The sequence below is a fragment of the Microcaecilia unicolor genome, chromosome 9 (genome assembly GCF_901765095.1).
Source record: "Microcaecilia unicolor chromosome 9, aMicUni1.1, whole genome shotgun sequence".
Lineage (NCBI taxonomy): Eukaryota > Metazoa > Chordata > Amphibia > Gymnophiona > Siphonopidae > Microcaecilia > Microcaecilia unicolor.
This window is the reverse complement of record NC_044039.1, coordinates 88,219,922-88,240,530: the sequence shown is the minus strand read 5'-3', so window position 1 is coordinate 88,240,530 and position 20,609 is coordinate 88,219,922. Positions and strand designations below refer to the sequence as shown.

Sequence of the window (20,609 nt, the reverse complement as noted above, 5' to 3'; positions counted from 1 at the left end):
TGCAGAAAGTGGTCTCTACATTCTCAGTCCCCTTCAATGATACCTTGTTCGGGCAGCCCCATTTTTGCTTCCTCTGGGGATTTAAATGTGTTCCATTGACCTTGAATGTGGACTTTCAGCAATGCAGGGTATTGAAGGATAAACCTAGTTTGTTTCTGAGCCAGTGTTGAGCATAAAAGATGAAACTTCCGTCGCTGGTCCTGAACTCCTGAAGAATAGTCTTGGAACATCAACACCTGCCGGCCTTTATGTTTTAGTTCTCCTCTGCGAATTTTAAACCCATTTAATATTTCCAGCTTGTGCCGGTAATTAAGAACCCGCGTGATTATCACACGTGGTCTGTCCTGGGTTTCTCTCTTCCGGCCTATGCATTGCGCACGTTCAAGTACCAGGGGCCCGAGGGAATCCAATAGTGCCAGCTCTTTAGTTAACCAGTCCGTGAGCCACACCGCTAAATTCCTATCTGGAATATTCTCTGAGATGCCCACGATCCTGACATTGTTCCTCCGGGAACGATTTTCAAGATATTCCAGCTTGTCAATTTGTTCCTGTAGCTGTTGTTTTACCTCGCGCAAATCTGCACTGTAACCGTGTGAGTCATCTTCGAAGGCCGAAACCCTGGTTTCCACAACCTCCATGTGGGTCCTCAATCCCTCTAACTTGGTATGATAAGCATCCAGTTTTTGGTCCAGAGCGTCCCAATTAGGCTGCCATGCTCTCGCTACTGCGGTTGTTAATTGTTCGAGCTGCGAAGGTGAAAATACCTGGTCCGCCTGTTGCAGTGCGTCCGCCATTTTGGAATCCGGGGTGGGCACTTTACTCTTTTTCTTTCTCTTTTTTCCAGGCCCGCAGCGCCATTGCGACTGGATATTTGCTATGTATTTGTCCAGAAAGTAATATAGAGTTCAATCGCTGGGTTTTAAACGCTATTAGAGCAGTAATTCCGCGATTACGGGGTGAGGGCTCTCGAGCTGCAGCTAGACACAGCTGCTCAGCTCATCACGTCACGTGACCTCCGTGAAAAGGTTTCTCCATTATTTATGATAAATTTTCTGCTCTTCAGCTTCAGTATATATTGTATTTTCTGAATGCTGTATGGTGATTAATATAGATATATATGACTAAATTCTATATATGGCACCTAAATTATCACCAAAAACCCCACCCAGCACTATTCTATAAACTGTGCTTAAAGTTAGGCACGGTTTGTAGAATAGCTCTTATGCTCAGGAACTGCAAGTACATGTAGGCGCATCCATTCAAACCAATGGAAATGTGGTGTAAATGCTCACGCTTAAATTAGGCATGGATCCCATCTCATTCTATAATTACATGCTTAATTGAAAGGAATACCCCCCGATCCACCCATGACCCTCTCATTTTGACTCACACAACACTAGGCACAGATCCTACCTCATTCTATAATTACGTGCATAATTGAAAGAAATACCTCCGATCTGCCCATGATCCTTCTATTTCCATGCCCACTTCTTTGACTTTTTATAAAATTCAAGGGATAATCATACTTGATTTCATTTTATCATAGTTCTTCTCAAACCAATAGAATGTGTGTGTAGTGCTCTATTCTAACTGCCCTCTCCCCTTTCTTCTCAAGGTCAGAGATACCTATAGAGTCAACACAGACACACATTGCAGATACAACTACATGAATGTGTGCAGGTGCAAACACACACTCACAAATGCAGATGCACACATGCACGGACACAGAAGGATTTGAAAGTATTTTTGAAAGTATTCCATCAGCCATGCTCCACTTGCTTTCTCTCTATTCCCAGTTCCTTTTCTATTTTTTGGAGAAGTTGAGAAAGAATGACTGAATTTGCTATTTTTCTGTTTTGGGCATCTAGCAGCTCTCCAGGATCTTCTCTTTGACCACCTTCCCCTAACTCCCTGAGTAAGCTCTTATTACACAGTCTTATTATAGCTTGATAAATATTATCAATGATATCAACACAGTATGTGCTCTTCAACCTTACTCGTTCCTAGAGGAGCTAAATCTGTCACCTTTAATTTACCTACCTTTCTACATAGATATTTTTTCCAGTTCCCAAGGAGTAGAGACTGCACAGGATTCGATAGCATGAGACTTGCACATCATCCACTGAAAGAGAAACAGAAAATATTTATAGCTTACGTAACATTCAAGCAGACTGATCACTCAGAGTGTCTGTATTAGCACTGCAGGCTCTCTGTGCAGATTTATCATTCTTGGCAGGAGACCACTGAAGTATATGCTATGCCAGTTCCACAGAATCCAAAGGCTGAAGGAGCTAGCTGTGGAATATAGGCCAAAGAAGATGCTCCTGAGACAATTGTTCCTCCATCCTCTTTATCTACAGTGCCACAGACTGCAGCTACTTGAATAGCATGATTAACCCTTAGATTCTCCTGAATTCTCCATATGTAAAGAGACGATGACAGGGCTCAGTCTCATATATTTCTTGACCTCTTTTTAACTACGAATAAAATGAAAGGTCTAAACCATCAGCTAAGGCAAGTCTGTTCTTCACCTTTTGAATGACACGAAGAACCTGTTCATGAATGACACGAAGAACCTGTTCAATATGAGAGGTAGGAGGTATTAATGCCCTGCTATCTGACTCCATCAGGACATAAAATAATTACATTTGTGGCCCACCTCAAAAGGATGACTTGGACCATAATAGTGTCAAAATTAGTTGGTCCTTTAATTTAGGATAATTTGACAGGGCTGCTAATCCCTAACACAAAGGATTCTATATACATGATGGCCTTTGCCCTTGGGACTCCACCCATCAAATAGAAAGGTCACTGTAACAAACAGGCTGACTGCAGCAGGGATAATACACCTGTATATGATTAATTCCCCTGTGATATAAATGTAATCAGTGGGCAATACAGTGCTTTCTATCACTGGCAGAGTACAACATTATTCTAGAGTGATAGCAGCAAGTAGGTACATTCTTCTCATCTTCATGATGTTTAGTGATGCTTTCACAGGCTTTGCTGTAGGTCTGATATTCTGTATATATTTTTCCCAACAATGAATGGGACATGGGGTATTTACAAATCAAGACACACTTACACAATAAGTCAGTGCCAAACTGGTGCTGGGCAACATGCTCAAAGATGGAGGTCAGGATGGGGAGAAGTGCCACTGTAGTGTAGTTGATATTCTGGGAAACACCTTTCATCTGTGTTCGAGAATGAGTGAATTTGCCAAGTTTCAAGTTTTCCAAAGTTTTCTCCAAGTCCTCTGCAGCGTTTTCAAAGAAAGACCTCACACCTGCTTTCACTAGTTCTGACCCAGACTTCATCACAGTCCTGCAAAAAAAGACACACATCATAAACTTTAACCACATTCTGTTCCCCCATAGTCCTAGACACAATAAGGCAATTTCCTATAAAATTCAAGACCAATGGGTACTTTCTCTCAGGGAGTATAATAAAACAGCAACGAACAGGAAGTTATCTGCACTCCTCCTTCTGCAATTGTTTTTTTAATTTTAAATCTTTATTGAACACTAATAGAAAACATGAACAAACTGCTGCTACAGTAATTGAAAATAACAACACAGTATGATGTCAGATATACAAGAAAGAGTAAATCCAAAATGCTGTAGCCAATACAATAATAAACACAAATATCAAAAGCCAAACTCCTCCCGCATTTAAAAAGAGTGGCCTTTTATGGGGGTAAAAATACAGAATAATGCTAAAGAAAATAGACCTAGGGCCCTGATTACTAAACTGTGCTATAGGCGCACTAGTGTTTTTAGTGCATGCTAAAAATTAGTATGCGCTAACGCTAAAGACATCCATAGGAAATATGGGTGTCCAGCGTTGGTGGGCACTAATTTTTAGCGTGTGCTAAAAAAGCTAGTGCACCTTAGTAAACAGGGCCCCAAATTTCCACTGCAACATACAAAGCTATGTAACAGTATATCAAGAAGTTATAAAACACAAATGGGCCCTTTTACTAAGCTGTGGTAAGTATTAACATGTGCTTACTGCAGGGTAAAAGGCACTACCACGGAGTGCGCTCATGCGTCCCGCAGTAGTTTGGTCTTTGATGTGCACTTCTCATTTGCTAAAAAAATACCTTTTATTTTTTAGCACTGGGGACATATTTTGGGGGTGGAGAGTAGGCGTGCCCTGCGCTAATCTGTTAGCGCAGCTACATTGGCACACACAAACCGATTAGTAAGGGAGTAGCACAGGAGCCTTTACTGCCTAGAAAATAGGTGTAGGTAAGGGCTCCTGTGAGAATGGGCATACACTAATGGGGAAATTAGCATGTGGCCATTAATAAAGGGAATAGGAAAAGTGGCCATTTTATAGCTGCGCTAAAAGTGGTCTCAGCATGTGGGAAAGCCTTGTGCTAATAATAACGCTAGCCATTTTTTAGTACAGCTTTGTAAAAGGGCCCTTAAGCTATTAATGTCCTGATAAGGTAAGAAATAAAAGCTGAGAATACAAAGAAGTTTGCTTCTTAAAGTTTACAGGGCCCCTTTTACTAAGCTGTGTAGGCACCTATGTGTACGTGCCAAATTGGAGTTACCCTACGCGCGTCTGAAAAATATTTTTTATTTTCTGGTGCACGTCCACATTTGACGCACGTAGGTCATTACCGCCCAGATTCTTTACCGCTAGATCTATGGCCAGCAGTAAGGTCTCAGACCCAAAATGGACACGCGGCAATTTTGATTTTGCCACACATTCATTTTCGGCAAAAAAAGAGGCCCTTTTTACAGGCGTGCTAAAAAATGGATCGGCACATGCCCAAGACCTACGTCTACACTACCGCAAGCCATTTTTCATCATGCCTTTGTAAAAGGAGCCCAGAGTTAATGTGGAAGTGAAAGAGAAATCTGTGAAGATTGCAGAGTTAAAACTCATCCCCCATATTCTATATAGCTTGACTCAAGTTGCATGTGGAAATCCGGTCGTATTCTCGATTTGTGCACACAACTTAATTACTTAACAAGCTAATCACTGCTGACAATTACCAATTAAGTAATTATTGACACTAATTGCCATTAATTAGAATTTACACACACAACTGTCTAAGTGTATTCTGTAACATAATGTGCATAAATCATAAGTTGCATAGTTGAAAAGGGGGCATGGCCATGGGTATGGAAATCTAGGCATGTTGTTATAGAATACAACCGGTCTGTGCCTAATTTAGGCATTGGCATTTACATCAAGGTTTACTCGGCAGCTAGGTGTATTTTTTTTCAGCGCCAATTTTTTAGATGTGATATATAGAATCTAGCCCTAAATGCCTAAGTTAGAAACATAATAATAAAGAATATTATAACAGTAGTACTGGTAACTGCAGATAAGCAAGGCTTGTTTCAAGGACAAAGATGTTCCTCCTGAAACAACTGGAGAATCCCCCCCCCCCCCCCCCCACACTGTATTATCTCATTATAGAGCTAGCTATATCCTGTCCCTTTTAAAAGTTGTTATTTCTCAACATAGGAGCCAACTTATTGCGGGTGCTAAGCCCAATGGAAATAACCCCTCCCTGGACACATACAAGGAATTTTCTCAATATTGGGGGTGCTCAAGCACCCACAGAGTCTGCTCCAATGTTTCTCAAGGTTTTTCATCATTATAACTTGAGAATATTTCAAAGGTACTATAGGTCTACATATGATAAGTAGAAATGGCCAGATGTACTTTGCTTGGCTTAGATTTTTGAACATTACTGTATGTGAAGAATTTGCTGACTGTGTATTTTTGTGCCTTATGATGCCAATCATATATCTTTAAGATTATGATATCTTGATATGAGCTGAACATCTGCATCCTGTTTTCCTGTTTGTCTTTTTCTGAAAGCCATTTATCATCTTAATCAGTCAATATTTTGTCTCTAAAAAAGGGATCTTTGCTAATTGTATTTTGAACAGAATCAGATTTAGAAGACTCTCTCTCTCTCTCTCTCTCTCCATCCAGACTTTGTTCCTTGCCTAGGCAAATATCATTGTTCTAAAAAAGTGAATAAATCAATTGCATTGCTGACTTCTTAGACTCGTTCTTTGTTTTTACAGCATTATCACTAAGGTTTTTTTCTCTGGGTTCCACACTAGCTTTAAAGTAAACTTTTAAAAACACAACACAGTTTGAATACAGTAGGTGAATCATAATGAAGCCAAGTCACAACATAGCATCACCTCAAATAGGGCTCCCATATATCATCAGCATTTGGATAATCTTCTTTGAGAAGAAAGGGAAATTTTTCTACCCCATAAGTATCCCACAGAATACAGATCCAGTCATTAAGCAGAGGTTTAGTTGATTGCTTCCAATAATCTGCTTTTACATATTGTACTGCAACAAGTGATCTATTAAGTGAGTTCCTCTATTTATTTATTTATTTATTTGTTTGTTTGTTGCATTTGTATCCCACATTTTCCCACCTCTTTGCAGGCTCAATGTGGCTTACAATACATCATGAAAGGTGGACATGTATAAGAGAATATACATTTAGTAATACATATAGATCTTTGGTAGCATGATAATGAAGAAACATGATATTAGTGTAGCAAGCAAACATTATAAGACAATTCTGGGTATATGTGTAAGAGTTCACATTTGTTGATCTTTGTGGTATGCTTTGTTAAAGAGATGGGTCTTCAGTACTTTGCGGAAGCTAGCTAACTCTTAGATCGTTTTCAGGTTTCGCGGCAGCGCGTTCCAGAATTGTGTGCTCAAGTAAGAAAAGGATGATGCATGCATTAGTTTGTATTTTAGACCTTTACAGTTGGGGAAGTGAAGATTGAGGAATGTGCAGGATGATTTTTTAGCATTCCTGGGTGGTAAGTCAATCAGGTCTGACATGTAGACTGGGGCATCTCCGTGAATGATTTTGTGAACTAGGGTACAAATTTTAAACGTGATGTGTTCTTTAAGTGGGAGTCAGTGTAACTTTTCTCGTAGGGGTTTCGCACTTTCATATTTTGTTTTTCCAAATATGAGTCTAGCTGTTGTGTTCTGGGCTCTTTGAAGTTTCTTGATTATTTGTTCTTTGCAGCCAGTGTATAGTGCGTTGCAATAGTCTAGATGACTGAGTACCATTGATTATACCAGGTTGCGGAAGATGGTCCTCAGGAAGAAAGGTCTTACTCTTTTTAGTTTCCACATTGAGTGGAACATCTTCTTGGTTGTGTTTTTTGCGTGACTCTCAAGAGTTAGATGTCTATCAATGGTAACTCCAAGAATTTTTAAGGTATCTGATATTGGAAGGTTCAGTTTTGGTGTGTTAATGGTGGTGAATTTGTTTGTGTTATGTTGGGAGGTGAGGATTAGGCATTGGGTTTTTTCTGCATTGAGTTTCAGTTGAAATGCATCTTCCCATGAATGCATGATATGTAGGCTTTGGTTGATGTCATTGGAAATTTCCTTTAGATCTTGTTGAAATGGGATGTATATCGTTATGTTGTCTGCGTATATATATGGGTTGAGGTTTTGGTTTGATAGTAGTTTGGCCAAGGGTATCATCATTAGGTTGAATAAGGTCGGTGAGAGGGGGGATCCCTGTGGTACTCCGCAATCAGGTATCCATGTGGCTGATGTAGTCGAATTAGATGTCACTTGGTATGATCGTGTGGTTAGGAACCCCTTGAACCAGTTGAGAACGTTGCCTCCAATTCCGAAGTATTCAAGGATATGTAGTAGTATACCATGATCAACCATGTCGAAGGCATTAGACATGCCAAATTGTAGAAGTAGTATATTCTTGCCAGTTGCAATCGTTTGTTTGAACTTGTTCATAAGAGTAACTAGTACTGTTTCGGTACTGTGGTTAGACCGAAATCCTGACTGGGAGTCGTGTAGTATTGAGAATTTGTTTAGGTAGTTTGTGAGTTGTTTGGTCACCATCCCTTCCATTAGTTTGGTTAGTAAGGGATTGGATGCTACTGGCCTGTAGTTAGTTAGTTCACTAGCACTTTTCTTGGTGTCTTTGGGTATGGGGGTGAGTAGGATATTTCCATTCTCCTTCGGGAAAAGTCCATTTTGTAACATATAGTTCACGTGCTTCGTTAGGTCTGTTATAAATTGTTAAGGGGCAGATGTCATAAGGTTGTTTGGGCATATGTCTAATTTACAATGAGATTTGGCAAATCTTTTGAGCGTTTGAGAGATGAGATCCTTCGATAATATCTCAAAGTTGGTCCAGGTTCTGTCTGCTGGGTATATGCCAGGATCTGGGTCTAGACAATCAAGGAGTATGGCGTAATCGATGGTGCTGATAGGTATTTTAAGTCGTAATTGTACGATTTTCTCATTGAAGTATCTCACGAGATTGTCTGCTCCTGGTGTATCTTTACTGTTGGTTGTGATTGGTGTGATGTCAAGTAGTTTATTCACGAGTTGGAAGAGTTTATGTGTGTCCTTGTAGTTTGGTCCAATTTCATTTTTGTAATATAGTCTTTTAGTTTGTCTTATGGTATATTTCTATTTTCTTTGGAGTTGCTTCCAGGTGTTAAGTGTGGGGTCGCCTTTCTTTTTTTTCCACGCACGTTCTAACCTTCTACTTGTGTTTTAAGTTTTTTCAGTTCTTCATTGAACCATGGTATTGAGTTCTTTCTGTGTGAGGTTTCTAGTTTGAATTGGGGGCAATGTTGTCTAATATTGATCTGCATACTACTGGAGGAAAGGAGGAACAGGGGTGATATGATACAGACGTTCAAATATTTGAAAGGTATTAATCCGCAAACGAATCTTTTCCGGAGATGGGAAGGCGGTAGAACGAGAGGACATGAAATGAGATTGAAGGGGGCAGACTCAGGAAAGATGTCAAGGAGTAATTTCTTCACGGAGAGGGTGGTGAACGCTTGGAATGCCCTCCCGCGGGAGGTGGTGGAGATGAAAACAGTAACGAATTCAGCATGCGTGGACAGGCATAAAGGAATCCTGTGCAGAAGGATGGATCCACAGAAGCTTAGCTGAAATGGGGTGGCGGGGGGAAGAGGGGTTGGTGGTTGAGAGGCTAGGATGGGGGAGGGGCAGACTTATACGGGGTCTGTGCCGGAGCCGGTGATGGGAGGCGGGACGGTGGTTGGGAGGCGGGAAATACTGCTGCACAGACTTATACGGTCTGTGCCCTGAAAAAGACAGGTACAAATCAAGGTAAAGGTATACACATATGAGTTTATCGTAGGCAGACTAGATGGACCGTGCAGGGTCTTTGTCTGCCGTCATCTACTAGGTTACTATATCTATCGTCCCATTCTTGGAGGAATTGGCTTGTGTCTGCTTTCATTGTCCATCCGTTGTGGGTAGATCTGTTGCCAGAATATTACCGGGTCTATTTTTCCTCTTGTGGTGTAGGTTTTTTGTTCTTGTTTGTTGATTGTGTCTTTCTTTCGCCATTGGAGGGAGATGTATGCTTTAATAATGGGTCTTACCACGGTATGGGTGTCCATTTTGTGTCTGATAGTAAAAGGTTTGAGTCGGGATCGAATTGTATGTGATAATGTCTAGTGTGTGTCCTTTAGTGTGAGTTGGTTGTGTGTTGGTCCGTGTAGGTCCCACAGTTGTAGGAACTCTTTGCATTCTACTATTGTGAGGTCAATATATGGCTAAATTGTAAACCATGTAGAAGTGTAGCTGGGTTCCTAGGCATTCTCCAGTTAGTCATAGTGTAGATCCATGACAGAATTTCTGACCAAAAGATCTGAATAACTGGATAGGACCTCCAAACATCTATAAAGATCCCAGATTTCCAGTGTCTACCATAGTATGGGGGATACTGAGTATATACCTTGGATAATTTCTCAGGGGAATATTTTATATCCATTGTTCTTGGACTCTGGCACTAAAGGAATTACATTTTTTTTCAAATCCTAGAAAATAGCTTTCAGCTCCTCTGCTTGGAACAAAACCCAAATCCTTTCTCCGCCTACTCAACAGCTTTCCTATAGCCAACTATCTGGACTTATCAAGAGAGATCATGTAAAACAGGTTTTAGGATTATTATTATATAGGTTTTTGAATCCAACAGATGAAAAAGACCCAAATCTATAAGCTAACAAGGTAATATATAAGATGTCAAGGAGGGTAATAAAGGTTCTAACCAATTTGCTAGGACTTTATTAAATTATGATAGAAATATTTTGCTACAGAAATGTGCTGGTATGAATTACAATAAAGGAGTCCTTGCTAGTTCATTATACTGTGATTATGGCTAACTGTGTGGAATCGGAAGATGCCCCTCACTCAAAAGATGGTTAAACAACTCTGGTCATCTGGAAAAACCAGATGCTCTAAGAACATTTTTTTAGAGGGCTAAGGAAAAACATCTCACTGGAGTTCTCAGTTTTCAATTTTCTCACAGCCTGTACAACTTCTGCTGTTGTAAATTCAAACTCATGAGGTTAATCAGGTTAAATCAGGATAACTAAGTCAGATATCTCGGTCTCTGACTTTGTGATCTCAGATTAATAGACCAATTGTCTTATAAATAATTTTATCATTATGAGCTACTGGAGCCATTGGGGTTCTATAGTGATTAAACAACGCATTATTTTGAATCTGTCTCAATTATGAGCAAGTAATTTGTCAGCTTGTTACCTTTGTTTACAGCAATGACACTTAGAAGTCTGATAAGGCTATGTGCCTTTTAGAAAAGTCTGATATTGTGATTGATAAGTTTTATGCTTCTCTCAAAATGCTTCAAATTATTCTGGCTGACCACTCAGAGAATAATTTAATTTCTTTTAATGTCTCTTCAGAAACAAAGAACCTCGAAAGACTGCTTTTGCAATGCCCATAAAACCTATGTCAGGCAATTTTAAGGGGCTTCGATGTTAGCTCCAGAACTTTTAGTACAAGAACAGTGCTGGGCAGTACTTCTATGGTCTGTGCCCTGAAAAGGCAAAGACAAATCAAACTCAGATATACATATAAAGTTAAGTGGAGCCCATCATTCCGAATAGGCTCCCCTTCCCCAGAATGCTACCCAGTACCTTACAAATCTAAAACCCTCCTCTCGGCACCATCGCCATCATCCACGCATTGAGACTCCGGAGCTCTGCCTGTCTCATGGGCCCTGCAGGTGGAACAGGTACACGTCGGAAAATGCTACCCTAAGGTTCTGGACTTGAGCTTTCTACCTAACACCTAAATTTGGTTTCCAGAACCTCTCTCTCCCACATTTTTCCATGTCATTGGTACCCACATGTACGAAGACAGCCGTCTGCTCCCTACAGTATCTAAAATCTAGGTGACGCGTGAGGTCCACCACCTTCGCACCAGGTAGGCAAGTGACCAGGTGAATCCTCACTTCCACCAGACACCCAGCTATCTACGTGCCTAATAGTCAAATCACCAACTACAACAGCCATCCTAACTCTTCCCTCCTGGGCAGTAGCTCCTGAGACACTTCTCAGTGCAAAAAGGATATTGTATCCCCTGGTGTGCTGGTCTTGTCTACAGGATTACTTTGTCCAGCTGTACCAGGGTGATGCTCTTCTTTTAGAAGACCTCTCTCCTCCAGCAGCACAGGGGGCTGCCAGATTGGAGGTGGGACTTCTCTATAACACCCCTGTAGGCTTCCTCTACTGTACCTTTCTGTCTCCCTCAGCTCCTCCAAGTCTGCTACTCTAGTCTCATCTAATGTCTAATGGTATTTTACATTCCTTTTCACTGTTGCCAAAGAAAATACTTATTACCCTCTAATCATTTTTTTAATGGTTGCAACTGCAGCATTGCTTTACCAGAAATGATATCATTCAATCACTATCATTACAACAACCTTCCATACTTTCCTTTGTTGAAAAAACGTGTTTAACCTCAAGTCATGTGGCTTCCTCCATATATAAACTTCTCATGTCACAGAATTCATCTGCTAAATATGGCCTCATGCAATCATGGGAATCCAACTTAGAACATAAATATCACCAAGACAATGGAAAGATTTTTGGTATACCTAGAAAGACCTGTTAATTCCTGCCAATATGACTCAGTCTCTATATTTTCTGCACCATAAAGCGGTCTGGACTCTAAAAAAAAAAACTGGCAGTAGCCGGTTTATTGCCAACAATCTCTGCTGCTCATACGAGTCTTATCCCGGTACTCTGAACACACCTACTTTTTGAATGTGGTTTTACTCACAATTTCTGGAAAACAAATTTGGAACATCATTTCAAGAACCCTACACATTCAACAATCACTCCTCATGGAAACTGATTATTTTGTTCAATTTCTTTGGACACTTCTCTTGACATATATAAACTCTAACTATTGAATATCGTACTGGCAATGGCTTTAAAATCAGTATTATCTAACTTGTAAGGATAACACAAAACTAATAGTCATTTCTGGGTAGCAATCTGTCTTGAAACTAAATGAGTTTGAAGTATCGGTAACAGAAAGAGAGGTTTATTTCCACTGACTCAAAGTTTGGTCAAGTCTTGACTCTTATATAGTCATCTGTTTTATAGTCATGTTGTATTCTGTAATACTGGTGTTTATATAGAGGATATTCCACATCACACTTCTATCCAATGATTGTTTGACAAAACTATATACGACTGTTAGGCACATTTTTGAAAGAGATGGATGTCCATCTTTCGACATAAATAGGAATATGGACGTCCACCTCCCAGAGACATCCAAATCGGTATACTCAAACCTGATTTTGGACGTCTCCAACTGAAGTCCGTCGCAAGGATATCCAAATCTCAGTGGGGGCGTATCGGAGGCATTGGAAAAAGGCAGAGACGTCCCGTCTAACACTTGGACTTTTCACCCGGACAAACGTTTTTCTTAACGATAAGGCACAAAAAGATGCCCGAAAATAACCAGATGGGCCCTGGAGGGAATCGGGGATGACCTCTGTTACTCTACCCAGTGGTCACTGACCGCCTCCCACCCTAAAAAAACATCTTTAAAAAATATTACGTGCCAGCCTCTATGCCAGCCTCAGATGTCATACTCATGTCCATGACAGCGCATGCAGGGTCCCTGGAGCAGTTTTAGGTGGGTGCAGTGCACTTCAGACAGGCAGACCAGGCCCATTCCCCCCCCTACCTGTTACTTGTGGAGGAAACAGCGAGCCCTCCAAAACCCACCAGAAACCCTCTGTACCACATGTAGGGTGCCCCCTTCACCCGTAAGGGCTATGGTAGTAGTGTACAGTTGGGGGTAGTGGGTTTTAGGGGCTCAGCACACAAGGTAAGGGAGCTATGTACCTGGGAGCATTTTATGAAGTCCACTGCAGTGCCCCCTAGGGTGTCCAATTGCTGTCCTGGCATGTTAGGGGGACCAGTGCACTACAACATGCTGGCTCCTGCCACATTCAAATGGCTTAGCTTATCAAGCACCTTTGACTCTGGAATGTCTTACTACAAATCAATAGGATCAATTAAGAATTATCTGACATTCAGAAAAGTAACTTAAATGTACTTATTTAAAAAGTTTGTTTTGGAAAAGAAACTTGTGACCGAGTTATGCTTTGTTTATTTATTACTAGTAAAAAAGGCCCGTTTCTGTAAGCAATGAAACGGCGCTAGCAAGGTTTTCCTTTGAGTGTGTATGTTTGACAGAGTGCGTTTGAGAGAGAGTGAATGTGCGAGTGTGTGTGTGACAGAGTGTATGTGTGTGTGAGACTGTGTGTGTGTGAGTGAGAGAGAGAGAGACTGAGACAGAGTGTGTGTGTGTGGGGGGGGGGGGGGGGGCCGACTTAGTGTGTGGGAGAGAGAAAGACAGAATGTCGATTGATTGTGTGTGTCACAGACAGAGAGAACAGCGAGGCTGTGAGAGAGAGAGAAGTGATTCACGTGTGTGTGAGATACCGACAAAGTGTGTGTGTGTGTTCAGAGAATTGTCTGTGAGACAGAGAGAGGGTGGGGTGCGGGGTAGGCGATTTTCAAGGAGGGGGGGGCGACGTGCACAGAGGGGGATCGGCGGGGCTAGTCAGGGGTGGGGAGGGTAGCAGCATGGGTTTAGGCATTGCAAGGAAGTTTGTGTGTGTGTGAGACAGAGGGGGTAAGGCCAGCATGGCGATTTTGGAGGGGGTGGGTCGACATGCATGGAGGGGGATCGGTGGGGGCCAGACTCGGAGGGGAGAGTATGAGAGATGGAGTGTGTGTGTTAAAAAACCGTAGCAATGTGTGTGTGGTGTGACAGAGAGAGCGAGAGTGTGTGATGGGCCGACTTAGTGTGTGGAAGAGAGAAGATAGAATGTCCGATTGATTGTGTGTGTGTGTGTGTGTCTCACAGTCAGAGAGACACAGCGAGGCTGTGTGAGAGAGAGAGTGATTCACTGTGTGTGTGAGATACTGACATAGGTGTGTGTCCCTCCAGCCACCCATGTCCAGCGACCCTCCTCTCTCCCCTGCCCCCCCTGCAGCCACCCATGTCCAGGCGACCCTCCTCTCCCCCTGCCCCAGTCTTGCCTGCCCGCTGCTGGATCGTTTTTCAAAATGGCCACATGAGACTTCCAGCGGCGGACTCGCGAGACTTCTGCTGAAGTCTTGGAGGGCCTCCCTTGTAGTCTCGGTGGCCTTTGAACAGTGATCCAGCAGCGGGGGAGGGTGGTCAGCGCCAGCACCATCAGCGGGCAAGCAAGACCGGGGCAGGGTGAGATGAGGGTCTCTGGACATGGGTGGCTACAGGGTGGCAGGGGGAGAGGAGGGTCTCTGGACATGGGTGGCTGAGGGGAGGGGCAGAGAGAGAGGAGGGGTCGCTGGACATGGGTGGGCTGCAGGGGGGGCAGGGGGGAGAGGAGGAGGTGGGTGGGTCGACGGGGCCAGATTCTGAGGGGGGGAGGGTAGCGGCATGGGGTGGAGGCATCGCAAGGAGTGTGTTCGTCTGTGACAGATGTTGTGTGGTGAGACAGAGGGGTAGTGCTGGAGTGGCGATTTGGAGGGGGTGGGTCGACATGCATGGAGGAGGATCGGCGGGGCCAGACTCAGAGGGGGAAGGGTAGCAGCATGGGTGGAGACATCGCAAGGAAGTGTGTGTGCGTGTGTGACAGACATATGTATTGTGTGGTGAGAGTGAGAGAGGTTTTTCCAACAGGGGCGGCAGTGTCTCGGGGTGGGTGAAGACAGTTTTTGAAAGTCAGGGAACATGCATTAAAGTTAGTGAGCGTCACCTCCCTCCTTACCGGTACTCCGTCCGAAATTGAGCGCGGTGTCCGCACACCGGTACTGTGGAGGGAGGTTGTGGTGTGCGTCAGTCGGTTAGCTGTCAAATATGCACGTGCCAGTTTGTGTTTGGGGGGGGGTGGAGGTTGGATCAGCTGTGAGTGGGTTTGATTTCATTGGTTGCTTGTCATAATGGGTCCATGATGTCAGTGAGAGCTACGGAGCCTAGGCAGACCAACTCCAAAGCAGCCACGGTCCCGAGCCAGCAAGATTAGAATGTTGGAGGTGAGAATTATTATATAGGATGGTTTATGGAATTTTCTAGGGTTGCCTAGTAATTCTTTGTGATCCACCATGAACCTAGCAGGTAATCGTGGAATACAAGTGCCTTTAATGTAATGTAAAGTAATGCATTACTATAGGGTTCAAAACTAGAATCCTCTATCTCAGGAGTGACTAACTTCAGCCCTTGCCAAGTTGGATTTTCAGGATTTGCACTATGAGTATGATTTAGATCAATTTGCATACAATGGAGGCAGTGCATGCAAATAAATCTCATGCATATTCATTCAGGAAATCCTGAAAACTCGATTGGATTGTGGCCCTCAAGGACCGAAGTTGGACACCCCTGCTCTGTTTCAAATTGCTGGAAGAACCTTTTCCTGGGAGCCTCTGCTTTACATTGGTGGAAAATCCCATACTAGGAAGTTGTACTTGAATTGCCAATAGCCCACTAACAGTATTATGCAGGTGCATATTTATATAACAATAAAGGTGAATTAGTCAATTGGAGGTGTAGAACAGATAGCCCACTTGCTGTATGGGTCCAGCAGATTCTCTCTCCTTGCTACAATAAAATACTGAATAAGTGTATAGTCTCATAAAAATATGGTTGAATGCCCTGGGTACCTATATTAAGTTTTGATAGCATGAATAGCAGTAAAAGTAAAACACAAAATACTCACCGAGTATCTATAGTCTGTGCTAAGATATGGAGACAGCTAACCATTGTGGCAGAATCGCTTCCTGTGGCCAGGAGAAAGGGCAGAGAAGCATAATGTAAGTACAAGGTGTTTTTCCCCTTAAATACAAAAATAATTACAAAACAGAATTCTAGAAAAAATATCAAATATTTTATGCACAATGAAATACAATTCCAATTTGTTCATTGTTTTAACCAGCTGCTGAAATGTATTACCACTTTTGCCCAACAAAGAGCCTTAAACCACTACCACACACTGGTTAGAACAGGGTGTAAACCCAGCCCTCTAGTTTTTTGCACAGACTCTGGGGTAGATTCTGTGGCAAGATTAGACAATGCTGCTGAAAAGTTCCTGAAATGCTGGTAATTCTGCAGCAGCTTTTCAGGAATTTGAATACTTTCTCATATTAAAATAATATTAAATGTATTTTGCACAGTGAAAATAAAGTTGAATAATTTGTTTTGTTCTTTCAGATGTGGTATGAGTGAGGAGATCTCAGGAACAGCAAGAGGGGAGCGAGGGAGGATAGGGATAAGATGGAGAGAAAAGAACAAAGAGGAATGGAGGACTAGGAATGGATGTGTGCACACACACATGCCATGAATTCATTTATCATTTGTTAATTTTATGTACTGCCTGCTTTGTAGGCAAACCCTGCATAAACAGCAAAACATAGCTTACACATGAAAATATAATACTGAGACATTTTAATTAGTTATTACAGATCATTTGAGAGAAACTATTTGGATCTGTCTTAGCTTAGGGTCCCTTTTACAAAGCGGGCTACTGCTCACCAGGGTTGCCAGGTGGAAAATTTTTCCCCACCCAAACCAGCCCAAAACCAGCCCAAAACCCGCCCAAAGTCAAACCCTTGGTAAAAGGGGCCCTGAAATTGGTCCTCTGCTAAGTTGGCTGTTCTGGTCCCATCCATAGCATGGTGCTGTAATATTACTTGTAAATTGTTAAATGTCATGTCTCTAGTAATGTTCCCTCTAAGCTATTTTAAAAAGCCCTGATGTGTGTGTGGTTTTTTTTTTTTTGGGGGGGGGGGGGGGGGAGGACGAATGGTACTATAACTATACACTTCTCAATTAACTTTCCATCACAAGCCTGAAATGCCTTTTTGTGTGTTTTTAATTCATGTTATGACAAACAATATTAATATATCACTGTTAAGATAAGAATTTAACATTTTCCAAACTTTTTCACCTTTTGATTATGGAGCTCTTTTACTAAGCAGCGCTAAAAATTGGCCTGAACTAGTGGCGTAGCAAGGGGGCGGGAGGGGCGCTCTTCCCCGGGTGTCAGCTCGGGGGTGGGGGTGCTCCCTTCCAGCTCCCCCCCCCCCCGGGTGCAGCACAATGACACCCCCCCCCTCGGCGCATCAACACCCCCCCCAACCAGTGCCTACCCTCCTCAGCTCCCTCGGGCTCCAACCAGCTCCCGCACCCTACCTTTAAAGAAATTTCCGAAGCCGTGGAGAGGCGAGGCGCAGCGCCTCGTGCCTGCATGTAAAAGAAGCGTGGATCCTCATCGGGCCTTCCCTCACCCTGTCTGTCCCGCCCTCCGCTGATGCAACTTCCTATTTCCGCAAGGGCGGGACAGACAGCGTGAGGGAAGGCCCGATGAGGATCCACGCTTCTTTTACATGCAGGCGCGAGGCGCTGCGCCTCGCCTCTCCACGGCTTCCGAAATTTCTTTAAAGGCAGGGTGCGGGAGCTGGTTGGAGGGAGCTGAGGAGGGTAGGCACTGGGTCGGGGGGGTGTTGATGCGCCGAGGGGGGGTGTCATCGTGCTGCACCCGGGGGGGGGGGGGTGCAACGGCAAACAGCCCTGGGTGGCAGCCCTCCTTACTACGCCAATGGCCTGCACTATTTTTAGCACATGAGATTCCCACGCTCTGAGACCACTTTTTGAGCAGCAATAAAAAGGCTGCAATTTCTATTTTCCCAATTAACACGTGGCCATTAGTCCGTGAGCCCTTACCGCCACCTATTTACTAGCCAGTAATGGCTCCTGCGCTAACCTCATGCTAATCGGGCAGCACGTAGCGATTTATCTGTGAAACCCAATTAGCACAGGGAAACTTACTCTCCACCTCCAATCACGCCCTCCACACTAGAAAATATTTTATATTTTTTTAGCACAGGATTGGGGGGGTCAATATTCAGAGCAATTTAACTGATATTCAGTGGCATTTAACCAGAGAGTGTTGCCGGATATTAGCTCTGACCGTCAAGGCACTCTTCACTTAGTGCTAGTGTGGTTCAGTGGCAGATTCAGGGTGGACCCAGAAGTGACAGGGCCTGTATAACTATTTGGACAAATTAGGACTGCACACCAGCTCTGAATCTCTGGGCCTAATTCAACCCACGGCAGCCAGTGCTTTCAAAGATGATGACCGCTGTGGGCTGAATTTTCTTTTTTTTTGGGGGGGGGGGGGCAGGAGGGTTAGGATTGTGACTAGATGGACCATACAGGTCTTTATCTGCTTTTATCTATTATGTTAGTATGAATTCCTTTGAATTTTATGTTTTTGTCTTGGAGTGAAATGAATGTAGAAGGCAGAGATTTTGCCCACCCCCTGCCTAACTGCTAAGACACATGTGATACTGAGAGCTTGAACACCAAGAAGGATCTGACTGAAAATAATAGGAAACAGCGTAAGGAATGTCAAGTCAAATACAAAAGGCTGATAAGGAAGGCAAAGAAATACTTTGAAAAGAAGATTGTGTTGGAAAAAAAAACACATAGTAAAAACTTTAGGTATATTAGAAGCAAGAAGCCAGTATAAAAATTAGATGGCTCGCTAGATGACCAGGGCTTAAAAGGGGCACTCAGGGAAGACAAGGCCATAGCAGAGAAATTACTGAGACACGAGGGTGTATGAGGGCTCCTGCATGTCATCATCCGTTTATTTAATTTGTGTTGTTTTTTTCTTAACCTTGTGCTTGAGAGGATACATGGTTTTGTTTCCTGTACATTAATGGTTACTGGTATGCACAGTTATAAGCACTGATAATAAGGATCATTGAGTAGCTCCTGACGCAGCCCTACTGGGCGAAACACGGCCTGTGTCGGGCATTTTACTCTAGATATTATTTTATTAATAAAGTCCATTTTGATTTTCCACTGATCTGCTTTCTTGTTTTCCATCTTGGAGTTTGTGGATCATCTGCCTTGCTGTTTTCATAGATTTAAAATAAACTGGAGAAAATATTTCTTCATTCAACATGTAATTAAACTCTGGAATTTGTTGCCTGAGAATGTGGTAAAAGCAGTTAGCTTAGCGGGGTTTTAAAAAAAGGTTTGACTAATTTCCTAAAAGTCCAAAAGCTATTATTAAGATGGACTTGGGAAAATCCACTGCTTATTTCTAGGATAAGCAGCATAAAATATGTTCTACTGTTTTGGGATCTTGCCAGGTACTTGTGACCTGGATTGGTCACTGTTGGAAACAGGATACTGGGCTTGATGAACCTTCAGTCTGGTATAAGATTGTCCAAAAATGCCAAGTGGTAAGAGCTGCTTTTATTTTTTTACATCCTTGGAAACTCAGTTATTAGAACCATAGCCGTGTACAGCTTTGGTGCAGATTACAAATAGTCTTTTTAAAGATTGGACCCAAGTCTAGTTTCCTTTGTAATATCTACTGCTACATTTGGGTGTTAAAATATACATACAGTCTCCTGTGGCAGGCACTATTGATGAAACACGGTGCTGTGTCAAGTCAATGAGTCAATTTTATCCATTTATGGAATAAAGTGTATACCCATTTTCCATCTCCTCGGTCTTGTTGGAAGAGTTTTGTTGATCATGCTACTCCCTCTTCTGATTCGTCTTGTTCATAGCGGACCTTGTTTCTCCACTCTGGTTGTTGACTTCTTACTCTTTGGGATGGGCTACCCTTTTCATATTGTTATGATACACCAGCCTCTTGGTTCCACCAAAACTTGTGCCAGTTGCTCCTTTTTTCTATATGCCAGGTCTGGTACCACTAAATCAGCTGCAGAGTGGAGAGCTCCTTTCTTCGCTCCAGCTACCGACACTGACTGGCTAAAATCAAAGAAAATTTACTTCCTGTTTTCATATACGCTACAATCCATTTTCTACTTTCAACTCCTGTGTGGTGCTGGCAGCTGGAATGGATTGAGCAAAGAAAGGAGCTCTCTTCTCTGCAGTGGATTTAGTGGTGCTGGGAAGATAGAAGAACAGGGTTGATGAGACCAATTTACTGCTGGGGATGAGTAAAGGGGGCTGGGAGCAGATAGGAGATGAGAGCTGGGGCTTGGAGATAAGCCTGATACAGGGGATGGGAGAAGAAGGACAGATATTGCTTGGGGTGGGGGGGGGGGGGGGGGGGAGAAACATGGGCATATGCAGGGGAAGGTGAAGATGGAGGGGCAGAGAGATGGATACTAGGGTTAAGGCTGATGAAAGATAGGGTGGTGGATGCTAGGGAAGAGGAGAAGGAACTATGGGAGAAGAGGTAAGGACAGTGGCTGCTGGGGAAAGGGGAAAAA

General features: G+C 42.9%; 1 protein-coding gene across 1 annotated transcript in view; it reads right to left on the bottom strand.

The window, feature by feature from the left end:
* RYR3 (ryanodine receptor 3) overlaps positions 1 to 20,609 on the bottom strand; it is a 743,078-nt gene that overhangs the window by 263,139 nt on the left and 459,330 nt on the right. The window contains 3 exon segments of the mRNA XM_030213678.1: positions 2,041 to 2,122; positions 3,086 to 3,324; positions 16,070 to 16,130. Of these exon segments, the coding sequence (XP_030069538.1) occupies positions 2,041 to 2,122; positions 3,086 to 3,324; positions 16,070 to 16,130 (382 nt within the window).